The sequence below is a fragment of the Cherax quadricarinatus genome, chromosome 9 (genome assembly GCF_038502225.1).
Source record: "Cherax quadricarinatus isolate ZL_2023a chromosome 9, ASM3850222v1, whole genome shotgun sequence".
NCBI lineage: Eukaryota > Metazoa > Arthropoda > Malacostraca > Decapoda > Parastacidae > Cherax > Cherax quadricarinatus.
Genome location: NC_091300.1, coordinates 10,602,491 through 10,617,547, shown reverse-complemented (window position 1 = coordinate 10,617,547; position 15,057 = coordinate 10,602,491). Strand labels below are relative to the sequence as shown.

Sequence of the window (15,057 nt, the reverse complement as noted above, 5' to 3'; positions counted from 1 at the left end):
TAGTTTTAAAAATAGGTTAGACAAATACATGAGTGGGTGTGGGTAGGTGTAAGTTGGATCTGGCTTGGGCCAGTAGGTGACTTGGACCTGCCTAGCATGGGCCAGTAAGCCTGCTGCAGTGCTCCTTCTTTGTTATAAGAACATAACATAAGAAAGAAGGAACACTGCAGCAGGCCCACTGGCCTATGTGAGGCAGGTCCAAATCCCCCACTGGCCCAAGCCAATGCCCCAACCTAGTCAGGTCAGGTCACATTCACTTAAGGTAGGAGTGCGGCATCTGTCCTAGTATCACCCACACCCACTTATGTATTTATCTAACCTACCCAAGGGTCTCATCCCAGTGATGCTAGATGCCTTAGATATGTTATTTATATCTCATGTGTTTATTCCTGTTCTCCATTTGTATGCTTCATTGACATTCCCCATAATTGTACAGTTCTGCTGTATGACCCTTATGGGTTTAATGCTTCGCTTGATTATAATAGTAATAATCTGTCTCTAGAGTGCAAATTCAGTGCCTTCAGCTTTTTTTTTTTGTTTTTGTTTTGTTTTTCTGAAACTTGGGATAAATTTTGTCACTCTTCTCTATATTTTCTAGCACATTTATGTCCGTTCTGTAGTATGGAGGCCAGAACTGAGCAGCATAATCTTAGTGAGGCATTATTGAAATTATATAAAGTTCAAGTAAATCCTGAGGACTTTCGTTGTTTATATTTCTTTTTACTCAAAAATCTTATTACCTTATTTTAAACACTAATGCACTTCTGTCTTGGCTTTAAATATCTGCTGACCAGAGCTCTTCAAGCCTTTTCACATTCAATTTAACCCTTTCAGGGTCCGTCCCGTAGATCTACGGCTTTGCGTTCAGTGTCCAAACCGTAGATCTACGTCATGAGCTCAGCTCACTCTGATAAACTGTGAGTGGTACACTTGGGCCTAGATATGAGAGAATACATCTATGTGGTATGTGTGCACCACATAAAACAAATCCTGCAGCACACTGTGTATAATGAGAGAAAAAAAACTGAAACCAAGATTTTCGATTAAAACAGCAACTTTGCAGTGTTTTTTTGTATGTTTTTTATAGTTGTATTTGCAATTTCTTGGTCTCATTTGATAGAATGGAAGACATATTACAGAAATAGAGATGATTTTGATTGGTTTTAGCACCGGAAATGGCTTGAAACTGAGCTCAAAGTAGCGGAAATGTTAAATTTTTGTCGATGTTCAAGAGTAAACAAACGACCTCACACGTCTAATACACGCCAGCTGGTGGATCTAATACACATTCACAAATGTGGTGATGATATTTATACAATTATTACAATATTGCAAAGCACTGTATTATATAGCTTATGAGTATAATACCAAGTTTTCTTCTTTCCCTAGAATTAGAACCTTACATTTGTCTGCATTGACCTGCATATGTCACTTTAACCATAACATAAGTCTGTGCAGGTCATCCTGTGGCTTTCTTAGTGTGCTCAGAAATTATCGGATGGCCTATTTTAATGTCATCGGGAAACTTGTCACTAGCCTCTCATCAGTGTTATTTGTGGCACACTTGTAATGGATCCAAGTTCTGATTTCTTCCCATTTATGCACAAGTTGTTGCTTGTCTAACATCTATAATTTGACCCGGGAGATACTGTATTTTCTGGCATATAAGGCACACGAGTGTATAAAGTTTACCCCAATTTTGGCAGGCATATTCTGAAAAAGTAAAAATGCAATATATACATGTACTTCAAAATAATAAGTGTGCCTGTAGCTGACTGTTTATGCACATCTGAAAGAGGTGAGACCTTGCTCAGCTTCTCTGCTTCACTGCCAATAAAACACCAAAAAAACATGTCTACCTGTTTACAGATGGCTACTTTTCAGTTATTTACGATTGCTGAAGCTGGTTTACTTATTACATTCCAGTAATATGTAAATTATAATTTATAATAGTTGATAACCATCCTAAAGTAATCTGAAAAACTGTTTTATTTGGGATAGGGCATTTGGAGTTTAGTATACTGTTATTCCAACACTGAAACTCATTTGCCTGTAATCCAAAACCCACCTTTGTTCCCAAGTTTGAGCACATAAAGCTTGGGTGATTTTCTGAGACCTTTAATGAGGAAGGAGGAGCATGCCTTACATGCATTCATTCTATACCATGTCCTGCTACTTTCATCAGTCTCCTGTGTGCACCTCTGTTGAAGGCTTTACTGAAGTTAATATGCACAGTACTGTAAGCTTAATTTTGGCCTCAAATACCTTAGTGAAAAAGGTTAGTAAATTTATAAGGCAAGAATGCTCCTTTGTTGAGATTCATTTATCATATTGTATCTTTCAATGTGGCTTCAAATTGCATCTGCAATTGTTGGTTCCATCAACTTTATCACAATTGAGATTAGACTGATTGGTCTATAATTTGAAGCTAAAAACCTATCTCCCACCTTGTAAATGGGTATAACATTTGTCTGTTTTTTAGTTATCCGATACGATACCCTTTGGTAGTGATCTGTCAAAGAGACTAGCAAATGGTTTGTAAAGTTCCTTGAATATCCTTGAAAACGGTTTTTCAGGGCCTGATGATATGTGATTTTAAACCTTACAGGGTTTCGGCCGTACTAGTACGGCTTATGCACCAGGGTTTTTGACGTACTAGTACGCCTAAATTTATTCTAGCACCCTCAAATCTAGTGAGAGAAAGCTGGTAGGCCTACATATAAAAGAATGGGTCTATGTGGTCAGTTTGCGCGGTATAAAAAAATCCTGCAGCACACAGTGCGTAATGAGAAAAAAAAACTTTAACCATGTTTTTGGATTAAAACCGACTTTGCACTGTATTTTCGTATGGTATTTATTGTTGTATTTTAGTTTTCCTGGTCTCATTTTATAGAATGGAAGACTTATTACAGAAATTGAGATGATTTTGACTGATTTTACAAAGAAAACTACCTTGAAATTGCTCTCAAAGTAGCAGAAATGTTTGATTTTTACCAAAGTTCAAAAGTAAACAAATCATGCTATGCGTCCAATACATGTCAACTGGTAAGTCTAATATTCTTTCACAAGTGCGCTGATTATATTTATACCATTTCTACATCAATGCAGTAGTCTGCATAACAGTAAATCTTCTATTTTTTTGTGAGAATAAAAATTCAAAGTGGAAAGCAAAAGAATGTAAGAGGGGCATGGGGATGTGAATAATGAGCACAGGAAATGTTATTTTAGTGCCAGGAATGTCTTTCTTGTTTATTCTGGACCCCATTCGGAAATTGGCATCTTTTGAAATTTGTGTGAAATTGGCAAAATTGCTAAATTCTGACCACTGTATTGGATAGTTGAAATTGATAAATGGGTGGTTTCTTGTACTCATTCGATAGAAAAAAATGGAGTTCTAGCGAAATAGTTATGATTTTTGTCGACAAGTACACTGGAATTGGCTGAAAATAGGGCTCAAAATGGGCAAAATCGCCGGTGTAAACATCGTCGAGACCGCTAACTTCGCGAGAGCATAATTCCGTAAGTTTTCCATCAAATTTCATACTTTTGGTGTCATTATGATCGGGAAAAGATTCTCTATCTTTTCATAAGAATTTTTTTTTTTTTTTTAAATTTGGCCAACTCGGAGAACAAGTCTCTGAGAGGGCCTGTCAACCCTGAAAGGGTTAATTTGTGTGTGAATACCGTGTGACAAGTGACTGATTATGCATAATTTATTTTATCCTTTATATAATTAATGATTTCTTGAATTTCATTCTCGCACCCCCTGGAATGATGTCTCGCACCCCCAGGGGGTGCGATCACCCCTGGTTGGGAACTCCTGTTCTAGAAGAAGGAAGGATGCAGTGCTTCATCCTTCTTCTAGAAGCATTTACCATTAAATCAAGAGGAGAGGGTCACTTAATGAACAAGCATATTCAATTTAAAGACAAAAAAAAAAAATAAGCTAAGAGAAATTGTGATTAGAATTGTGTGGGTTTCTTTCAGATATAGAAATGCTTCTCTTTTTACCCAAGAGATATTTTAGTCTTATTTAGTCATGTTCATCCATTTAGGATAATTTGTTTGGTTTGATTTCTCTATTGGAACTATTGGAATTACAGTAGGGCCCCACTTATACGGCAGGTTAGGTTCCAGGCTACCGCCGTAAAGTGGAACACCCTTTTTTTCCACTTATAAATGCATACAAATACAGTGGACCCCCGGTTAACGATATTTTTTCACTCCAGAAGTATGTTCAGGTGCCAGTACTGACCGAATTTGTTCCCATAAGGAATATTGTGAAGTAGATTAGTCCATTTCAGACCCCCAAACATACACGTACAAACGCACTTACATAATTACACTTACATAATTGGTCGCATTCGGAGGTAATCGTTATGCGGGGGTCCACTGTACTAGATAAGTTTACACTAACATATATTAAGTTAGCAATACAACTAGGCATCAGAAAACAATAAAAAAGTACAATGCACACATAGTGCACTCATTACTTACCTTAAAATATTTATAGTCTTATTCTAGGGTGAGACAAGTAGTATTTATTGTAAGAAATCAAGTGTGGTATGTATGGTAGTCAGCCGGGCTACCATACCAGGCCACCCCACCTACACATAATATTCTATTACATTTAACCCTTTCAGGGTCCGTCCCGTAGATCTACGGCTTTACATTCAGGGTCCAAACCGTAGATCTACGTCATGAGCTTAGCTCACTCTGATAAACTGTGAGTGGTACATTTGGGCCTAGATATGAGAGAATACATCTATGTGATATGTGTGCACCACATAAAACAAATCCTGCAGCACACTGTGTATAATGAGAGAAAAAAACCGAGACCATGATTTTCGATTAAAACAGCGACTTTGCAGTGTTTTTTCGTATGTTTTTTATAGTTGTATTTGCGATTTCTTGGTCTCATTTGATAGAATGGAAGACATATTACAGAAATAGAGATGATTTTGATTGGTTTTAGCACGGGAAATGGCTTGAAACTGAGCTCAAAGTAGCAGAAATGTTAAATTTTTGCTGATGTTCAAGAGTAAACAAACGACCTCACACGTCTAATACACGCCAGCTGGTGGGTCTAATATACATTCACAAATGTGGTGATGACATTTATACAATTATTACAATATTGCATAACTGTAAATCTTCAATTTTTTGGTGTGAATAAAAATTCATTATGTGAATAAAAAATCAAAATGGAATCTATTTGTAAAGCCTCAAAACATAACTAATAAACAGAGGACATGTTAGTTTAGTGCCAGGAATACCTACATTGTTTATTCTGGACCCTATTTTGAAATTGGAATATTTTGAACTTTGTGTTAAATTGGCCAAATTACCAACTTCTGATCACTTTATTTTGTAATTGAAACAGTTGACTTGGCGATTTCTTGTGCTCAATCGATAGAATAGAAGTAACACTAATGAAATAGCTAAGAATTTGGTCAACTGGAATAATGTAATTGGCCTAAAATGGGAGTCAAAGTCGGCAAAATCGCCGATTCGTAAATATCGCTGACACATCAAAATTCGCGAGAGCACAATTTCGTTAATTTTCCATCAAATTTCGTACTTTTTGTTTTATTACCTTCACAAAAAGATTCTCAAGCATTTCATAAGAAAAAATAACTAATTTTTTTTTTTGAAATTCTTGGACACTGGGGCACCACTTCAGATTTTGACCTTGGACCCTGAAAGGGTTAAGCATCCCAGAACGATAAAATGCATATACAGTTTGCTCATTACTTACCGTAAAATATTTATAGTCTTAATCTAGGATGAGACAAGTAGCATTTATTGTAAAAAATCAAGTGTGGTATGTATGGTAGTCAGCTGGGCTACCATACCAGGCCAACCCACCCACACATATATTCTATGATATTTAAGCATCCCAGAGCAATAAAATGTATATACAGTTCACTCATTACTTACCTTAAAATATTTGTTGTCTTAATGTAGGGTCAGGAGTAAGTAAATGAGATAAAACGAATAAATGAGAGAGAGAAAGAATGAGTGCATGAGAGAGGACAGGCGCAGAGTTATGTAAACAAACCAGGGAAGGTAAGTTTTGTAAACAAACAAAGTTCTGGTTTGTGTACAAGTTACATTGTGTACAGGTTGTCTCTACATTGATACGGTAGAATAAATAAAGAAGAACACTCCCATTCTCATGTAACATCATTTTGAGAAGAAATGATGCTATGAGTGAAGGCAATGGAAATAAGTCACTGTCTGACTTTTTTGGGTTATCCTAGGTTCTCTACACATATGCTGTTATGTATGATAATCTATGTAACTGTATTTGTGTATGCCTGAATAAACTTACTTACATACATATGAAAGGAATAATTTTCTGCAGTTACCCCCAGTAACACATTTTCTATTGTGTTAGATTAGAGAAAATGTTATTCTTGGCATCACTTGTACAAGTTATCTGGCTACCACATCTCAAATTTATGTTTATTTAATCTATTGTGGGGTGTATTTATCATCTTTATATGTTATGTATCATGTTTATTATATAATTTTGAAAAAATATCATGGATGGATTAATGAAAATGTGTATTTTAACGTAATATACGATATTTAATGAGACTCGGTGATTATTATTATTATTATTATTTCTAATATGGCGTCACTTGTGCAAGTCGTCTGCTACCACATCTCATATTTATGTTTATTTATTCTACTGCGGGGTGTATTGATCATATTTATATGTTATGCATCGTGTTTATTATATAATTTTGAAAAAATATCATAGATGGATTAATGAAAATGTGTATATTAACGTAATATACGACATTTAAATGAGACTCGGTGATTATTATTATCATTACTAATATGACGTCTGGAGACAAAGAACGCACTTACTGATTTTAATGTGTACCTGCATGCCAGCACAGTATGTAAGTTTATTTAAGTACAGGTATACATAAGTATAATTATCAGAGTATATATAAAATATGAAATAACTTTTAAAAACACTTAAAATTTTGGAGTTTCCAGACATAATGGAGAGACTTAGTGTTTACAGGTCTCTCAGAGAATATAAACAAACTGGGTGGGGCGCTGTGACCGTATTAGAAAGTCAGGTGGGGGGAGCCGTATAACGAGTTTTGGTCATAATTTGAAATGACCGTATTAGCGGAACGCCGTAAAGCGAAACTCCGTAAAGCGGGGCCCTCCTGTGTAGGTTGGGCAGCTTTGGCAAAGCTTTGAAAATGTCATATTGACAACCATACCTACTGTTATGCTTCTCATGATAAGCCCTAATCAGGTTACATTACCCAAATAATCCTTTAGCCCCATTAATCTACATTATGAAAATTAAGGACCCTGATTTCATTATCAGTTAATTCTATGATATGAAAACTTAGAGGTGTGCCAAAGTATTGGTTTTGGTGTTTATCAGCATATTTTAGTGGTGTTGATATAGGACTAAAATTGAGTATTGGTATTGTTAAAAATTTTGGTATTGTCCCATTCCTAATTGAAACAGTGATTTGTAATTGCTTTCTCTGAGCCTTCTCCTGAGCCTCAAGATTACTTGTTTGTGAAAATGAAGTAAGGCAGTTTTCTTTGTTTAATTGGGTCTGTCATGTACTGTTATAAAAAAAAGCCGTGGACCACCTCTAGACATTAATTAGACTAGATTTCCTGCTACATTACTCCAGTTAATTTGGCTAAAGTGGATGAAAGGAGTAAGGGATGTTCCAGGAATAGTTGAATGGAGGGTGTAAAGGAGTTTTGAGTGATAGGGTATCCCTTAGGTATATGCGAGCCTGTTTGATTAGAGCGAATGGTGACAAGTTTTCTTTTTTTTCAGTTTGACATGTTGGTGTTTAATAATTAATAAACCAACATCTAAAGGGAATTAGGGACAATACAGGGAAGAGCAGTTAGGACTCTTTGAAAGTACTTATGAGCAATTTGAATTTCTTGGAATTAACTTTAAATGGCCTTTTCAGAGGATAAAAAGCCTGCTGGCGACAAGCCAGCAGCTGGAGAAAAGCCGAAGCCAGCAGCTGGAGAAAAGCCAAAGCCAGCAGCTGGAGACAAGCCAAAGCCAGCAGCTGGAGATAAGCCGAAGCCAGCAGCTGGGGATAAGCCAAAGCCGGCAGCTGGGGATAAGCCAAAGCCGGCAGCTGGAGATAAGCCAAAGCCGGCAGCTGGAGATAAGCCAGCCACTGGAGCAAAGGGAGGAGCTGGAGCAAAGGGAGGAGCTGGAGCAAAGGGAGGAGCTGGAGCAAAGGAAGGTGGGGCAAAGGGAGGAGCTGGAGCAAAGGGAGGAGCTGGAGCAAAGGGAGGAGCTGGAGCAAAGGGAGGAGATGGAGCAAAGGGAGGAGATGGAGCAAAGGGAGCTGCTGGAGCAAAGGGAGCTGCTGGAGCAAAGGGAGCTGCTGGAGCAAAGGGAGCTGCTGGAGCAAAGGGAGCTGCTGGAGCAAAGGGAGCTGCTGGAGCAAAGGGAGCTGCTGGAGCAAAGGGAGCTGCTGGAGCAAAGGGAGCTGCTGGAGCAAAGGGGGCAGCTGGAGCAAAGGGAGCAGCTGGAGCAAAGGGAGCTGCCGGTGCAAAGGGCGCTGCAGGGGTAAAGGGGGCTGCCGGGGCAAAGGGGGCTGCTGGAGCAAAGGCAGCACCTGGAGCAAAGGGCGCTGCTGGAGCCAAGGCATCAGCTGGGTCTAAGCCAGCTGCTGGTGCCACTGGTGGTGCCAAGGGAGCTGCATCTAAAGCATCTGCTGGTAAACCTGCCACTGGTGCAAAGAGACCAGCAGGTTCTGGACCCAAGGGCCCTGCTGCTAAGAAGGTTGCAGGCGCAGGAGCAGGTGCTGGTGCACCCAAAAAGGGTGTGCCAAAAAAAAAGCCTGGAGTGAAAGGGCCAGCTGGAAAGGGTGAAAGAAAGGGTCAAAGAAAGGGTCCTGCAAAGGCTGGAACCAAAGGAGCTGTTGCTAAGAAGCAGGGAACACGAGTGAAGAAGGCTGTAGGCAAGAAACCTAAAGGGAAGGAAGCTCCTCGTCCTAAGGTTGGAGTAAAGAAATTGACTGTTGCAGCCTCCAAGGCCAGAAGAGCAAAGGGGGTTAAAGGAACCAAGAAATTTGCAGTGAAGAAAGCCATGAAATTTGCCATTAAGGTATGTTCAGCCTTGAAAATAGTTAAGCTATTTTTTTCTTTATCCTGCAAGCCAAAAGTAATGTTAATGTTATCTGATGCTTGCTATTTTGATGTATGGTTTCATGAACTTTTTGGTTGCAATTATTATTTCGGTTACTGTTTCTTTTAAAAGTATAATCTGTGTTACTTAATTCTTGTTATATAGTGTTGCATATTCTCACTACAGATTGATAATCTGATTGATAAAACAGTAGCCAGTGTGGATGGAAATTTATATTTCATATTTTCAGGCTTTCAATATCATTTTGCATATTTAAGTTTGTCTTAATGTACATGTACTTGGAAACCATGCAGGAGGGCCCTGCTTTACAATGCTTCACTTAACAGCATTTTGCTAATGCAGCAGTTTGCAGTTATATATTTTTTTATTTTTTTTTTTTATTATCACACTGGCCGATTCCCACCAAGGCAGGGTGGCCTGAAAAAGAAAAACTTTCACCATCATTCACTCCATCACTGTCTTGCCAGAAGGGTGCTTTACACTCCAGTTTTTAAAGTGCAACATTTACACCCCTCCTTCAGAGTGCAGGCACTGTACTTCCCATCTCCAGGACTCAAGTCCGGCCTGCCGGTTTCCCTGAACCCCTTCATAAATGTTACTTTGCTCACACTCCAACAACACGTCAAGTATTAAAAACCATTTGTCTCCATTCACTCCTATCAAACACGCTCACGCATGCCTGCTGGAAGTCCAAGCCCCTCGCACACAAAACCTCCTTTACCCCCTCCCTCCAACCTTTCCTAGGCCGACCCCTACCCCGCCTTCCTTCCACTACAGACTGATACACTTTTGAAGTCATTCTGTTTCGCTCCATTCTCTCTACATGTCCGAACCACCTCAACAACCCTTTCTCAGCCCTCTGGACAACAGTTTTGGTAATCCCGCACCTCCTCCTAACTTCCAAACTACGAATTCTCTGCATTATATTCACACCACACATTGCCCTCAGACATGACATCTCCACTGCCTCCAGCCTTCTCCTCGCTGCAACATTCATCACCCATGCTTCACACCCATATAAGAGCGTTGGTAAAACTATACTCTCATACATTCCCCTCTTTGCCTCCAAGGACAAAGTTCTTTGTCTCCACAGACTCCTAAGTGCACCACTCACCCTTTTCCCCTCATCAATTCTATGATTCACCTCATCTTTCATAGACCCATCCGCTGACACGTCCACTCCCAAATATCTGAATACATTCACCTCCTCCATACTCTCTCCCTCCAATCTGATATCCAATCTTTCATCACCTAATCTTTTTGTTATCCTCATAACCTTACTCTTTCCTGTATTCACCTTTAATTTTCTTCTTTTGCACACCCTACCAAATTCATCCACCAATCTCTGCAACTTCTCTTCAGAATCTCCCAAGAGCACAGTGTCATCAGCAAAGAGCAACTGTGACAACTCCCACTTTGTGTGTGATTCTTTATCTTTTAACTCCACGCCTCTTGCCAAGACCCTTGCATTCACTTCTCTTACAACCCCATCTATAAATATATTAAACAACCACGGTGACATCACACATCCTTGTCTAAGGCCTACTTTTACTGGGAAATAATTTCCCTCTTTCCTACATACTCTAACTTGAGCCTCACTCTCCTCGTAAAAACTCTTCACTGCTTTCAGTAACCTACCTCCTACACCATACACCTGCAACATCTGCCACATTGCCCCCCTATCCACCCTGTCATACGCCTTTTCCAAATCCATAAATGCCACAAAGACCTCTTTAGCCTTATCTAAATACTGTTCACTTATATGTTTCACTGTAAACACCTGGTCCACACACCCCCTACCTTTCCTAAAGCCTCCTTGTTCATCTGCTATCCTATTCTCCGTCTTACTCTTAATTCTTTCAATAATAACTCTACCATACACTTTACCAGGTATACTCAACAGACTTATCCCCCTATAATTTTTGCACTCTCTTTTATCCCCTTTGCCTTTATACAAAGGAACTATGCATGCTCTCTGCCAATCCCTAGGTACCTTACCCTCTTCCATACATTTATTAAATAATTGCACCACCACTCCAAAACTATATCCCCACCTGCTTTTAACATTTCTATCTTTATCCCATCAATCCCGGCTGCCTTACCCCCTTTCATTTTACCTACTGCCTCACGAACTTCCTCCACACTCACAACTGGCTCTTCCTCACTCCTGCAAGATGTTATTCCTCCTTGCCCTATACACGAAATCACAGCTTCCCTATCTTCATCAACATTTAACAATTCCTCAAAATATTCCCTCCATCTTCCCAATACCTCTAACTCTCCATTTAATAACTCTCCTCTCCTATTTTTAACTGACAAATCCATTTGTTCTCTAGGCTTCCTTAACTTGTTAATCTCACTCCAAAACTTTTTCTTATTTTCAACAAAATTTATATATCCATTCATTTATTCAGACTTCCTACAGTAAATGTGTTCACCACTCACTATAAGCTAGGGATGAAAATATTTTAAGGTAAGTAATGTGTGCTCTGTATATGTATTTTTTAGCCCTAGCTCTATTGCTCACTTAATATATGATAGTGTATACATGTTAACAGGCTATTATATGCATTTGAAAGTAAAAAAAGGCTAGATTTCACTTAACGATTTTTGCTTTACAGCCTAGCCCAGAACCTAACCTGCTGTATAAGTAGAACCCTCCTGTACTTCAGACATTACATCCTACTTTTAATATGCCCTGATATCTGTTAAATTCTTTCAAATTTGAATAGCTTACCTGTTTAGTCCTTTAAGCCATATTCTCAGCAATATACATTTATGCAAAAATTATAGTGTATTAGTAAATATTTTCCCTGTTAATGTTTTTAAATGAAAAGATTACTCTTTATTATAGGTCATAAAAGGAATTCATGGAACACGTGTTAAGAAAATCAGAACCTCTGTTCGCTTTCGCCGGCCCAAGACCCTGAGATTGCCGCCTAATCCCAAGTACCCTCGCCGCTCTGTTCCTCGGAAGAGCAAGTAAGCAAGCAGTAGGGAAAATTATAAACATTTTTAAGACAAAAAATGTATTGGAGAAATTTAAATGTAACTAGAGAAAGTGGGAACATTAACCACATTACTGCAAAGTTGTTTATTTTGTGCTATATCTGCAGCGTCCTACCAAGGTAAGGTGGCTCAGAAGCATGTTTGCTAAAACACTTATTGGTTGTCTAGCTAGTAGTATGTAGGCATCACAGTTCTTATGACCCCCTGAGCTGCACCATCCCCACCTGTCATTCAGAGTGCACGCAGTAAACTTCTGTCGTCTAGAACTCAAATCTGGCTAACTGGTTTCCTGAATTCATTCTTAAAATTACCTTTCTTACCCTCAACAGCATGTCAGATACTCAAGGATGTGTTTTATTATACTAGCTAACCCAGTTTTTCCCTTCCCAAATCATACTTCCTTGGGTCAGATCTATCCATTGTGAAGGCATCCAGCCAACTAACTTTGTTAATAAGTATGTGGTTAAGAGAACACCCACAATCTTTTAATCATTTTCCTCCTCCAGAGTGCATACACTGTACTTCCACCTCCAGGACTCAAGTTGGCTACCCATTTTCCCAGAATCCCTTTGTAAATGTTACCTTGCTCACAGTTAGCAGCACAGCATCATAAAAAAAAAACCACTTGCCTCCACTCCTGTTTTAACATGCTGATATATGCCTTGTGGATGTTCATTTCCCTTGCATACAAAACCTTAAACCCCTCCCTCCAACTTTTCCCAGGAAAATCAACCCCTACCTTGCCTTTCCTCCACTACAGCATTACACCTTCCAAGTCATCCTGTTTTCCTCCATCCTCTCCTCTAAATGTCCAGACCACTTCAACACCACCTCCTCAGCCTTCTTGGATAATACTTTAAGTAACCCTGCACCTCTAATCTTCAAAATAATTTTTTTTTTTTCAACAATCCAGCTGTATCCCACCGAAAATACCAAATTTTCTACATAATATTCACCACAAGTTGCCTTCAGACATGAAACCTCCACTGCCTCCATCCTCCTCCTCCTCTGCAACATTCAAAACCCATGCTTCACACCCATATAAGAGTATTGGTACCACTATACTCGGATACATTCCACTTTTTGCTTCCATGGGTAATGTTCTTTGCTCCTTTCCTACATTCACTTTAATTTCCTTCTTTTACATTCCCTTCCAAATTGTCCATCTATCTTTGGAACTTCTTTTTAGAATCTCCTAAAAGCACTTTGTCATTGGTGTTCCCCACTAATGTAATAATAATATTTCTCTAAATAATACATATCTGGCAAATATCTTAAGTGTTCCTCATATGTCAAAGCACTCTTCAAATGTCACCTCTTCCTTCTCCCCATTCTTTCTGGAACTATAATTGGAATAGGGTGTATGATTAGTTCAAGGCTGGCATTGACATTGGTTATGAAGAAAGACCATTTGGATTCTTGTTTTTATAAGATATTTTGATTGCAAAACTGGTTTAAGAATAATTTACATTTTAAGGTATATACTTTGTCCTTTGCTGGAGTGGAAATCAAGTACAGGACAGTGTTATCTCGAGTTTCGAACAGCTCCCAACTTTAACAGTTATGCAAGTGTATTTTTGTAAGTGTATTTTTAGGGGTCTGAAATGGGTTAATCTAATTTACAGTATTCCTTATGGGAACAAATTCGTTTGGTATTGGCACTTGAACAGCCTTCTGGAACCAATTAAGTTCGTAACTCGAGGTACCACTATATTTAAATTCAGATTAAAGCTCAGCAGTTAAGAGATTAGATCAAGAGCTGGAGCTCACTTCTTAAAACTCAAGTAAGTACTTATCTTAAAACTGCCGCATAATAGTATTTGTTGGAAAACTAGTTATAACTTTGTACTGCATTTGTATTAATTTAGAGTAATGAACAGGATGCTAAAACTGTACCTTTTCTTCAGGTTGGATGCTTTTAACATCATTAAGTACCCTTTGACTACAGAATCTGCCATGAAAAAGATTGAAGATAACAACACTTTAGTATTTATTGTTCACCGGCTTGCCAACAAGCATCAGATAAAGTCTTCAGTTAAAAAGGTAAGGAACTATTATCTTATTTGCATAAGCACCAACAAGCTCATATATTTTATTTTTAATGTTAATACTACTTAGGCATTTGTGCCCTGACGATATCCCTCCCAAGAATGAATGGCCTCATGAGTGCTCCATATGGTATATATTTTTACATTGCTCATCTGTTGTACAATTTTAAATAATTGTCTGTTAGTATAGCTCCAAAACAAAAAATCCTGGCAGAACACTTTTTTTTTTTAATTAGATACCACTGAATGGGGACCTTTAAGACAATACCTGAATTTTTTTCCCTTTTTTTTTTTCCATTCCTCAGTTTTTATTTTTCATAACTTGAGAAGGCTTCATACAATGGGCTTCAAGATTTCAACACTTGTGCATGGTCACTGAGGCCAGTTTTATGGAACAGTTGGTATGTACAGGACCAGGGTTATTGAATTCATTCCTAGCATCCTGGAATGAACAACTTTCAAAACCTTGTGGTGTAAAAAAAAAAAAAAAAAACTCAATGATGCTACTTGGGAGTTTGTTCCACTCATCCACAGCTGTTTCCAAACCAGTGTTTTCCTATATCTTCTAAATTTTAATTTTTTTCCATTTTGAACCCATTGCTTTAGAGTCCTGTCTTGGTTAGATATTTTTAGCACATTATTTATATCACCTTCATTCCTGTCTTCCCCCTGAAGGGAAGTTCCTTGATGCTGGTGAGGGGCTCTTGATCTAGGGAATTGGATCTGTGCTCCAGTTCCCTGAATTAAGCCTGAAAACCTTCCATCCCCCCACGGGTGCTATAATTCTACAGGTTTAGTGCTTTCCCATGATTATAATAATTCCTG

At 38.5% G+C, this 15,057-nt stretch overlaps 2 protein-coding genes across 4 annotated transcripts in view; both read left to right on the top strand.

Annotated features, from left to right (window-relative positions):
- The window catches only part of Ppt2 (palmitoyl-protein thioesterase 2), a 529,716-nt gene that overhangs the window by 314,926 nt on the left and 199,733 nt on the right, over positions 1-15,057 (top strand). The gene's annotated exons all lie outside the window — the stretch shown is intronic.
- RpL23A (ribosomal protein L23A) overlaps positions 1-15,057 on the top strand; it is a 42,856-nt gene that overhangs the window by 7,146 nt on the left and 20,653 nt on the right. The window contains exons 2-5 of one of the 3 annotated variants that reach the window (XM_053773043.2): positions 7,977-8,264; positions 8,334-9,133; positions 12,030-12,157; positions 14,092-14,227. In XM_053773043.2, coding sequence (XP_053629018.2) covers positions 7,977-8,264; positions 8,334-9,133; positions 12,030-12,157; positions 14,092-14,227 — 1,352 coding nt within the window. Of the gene's footprint in view, positions 1-7,976; positions 9,134-12,029; positions 12,158-14,091; positions 14,228-15,057 lie in introns of all 3 variants that reach the window. The other 2 variants (XM_053773042.2, XM_053773041.2) reach the window with 2 other exon arrangements.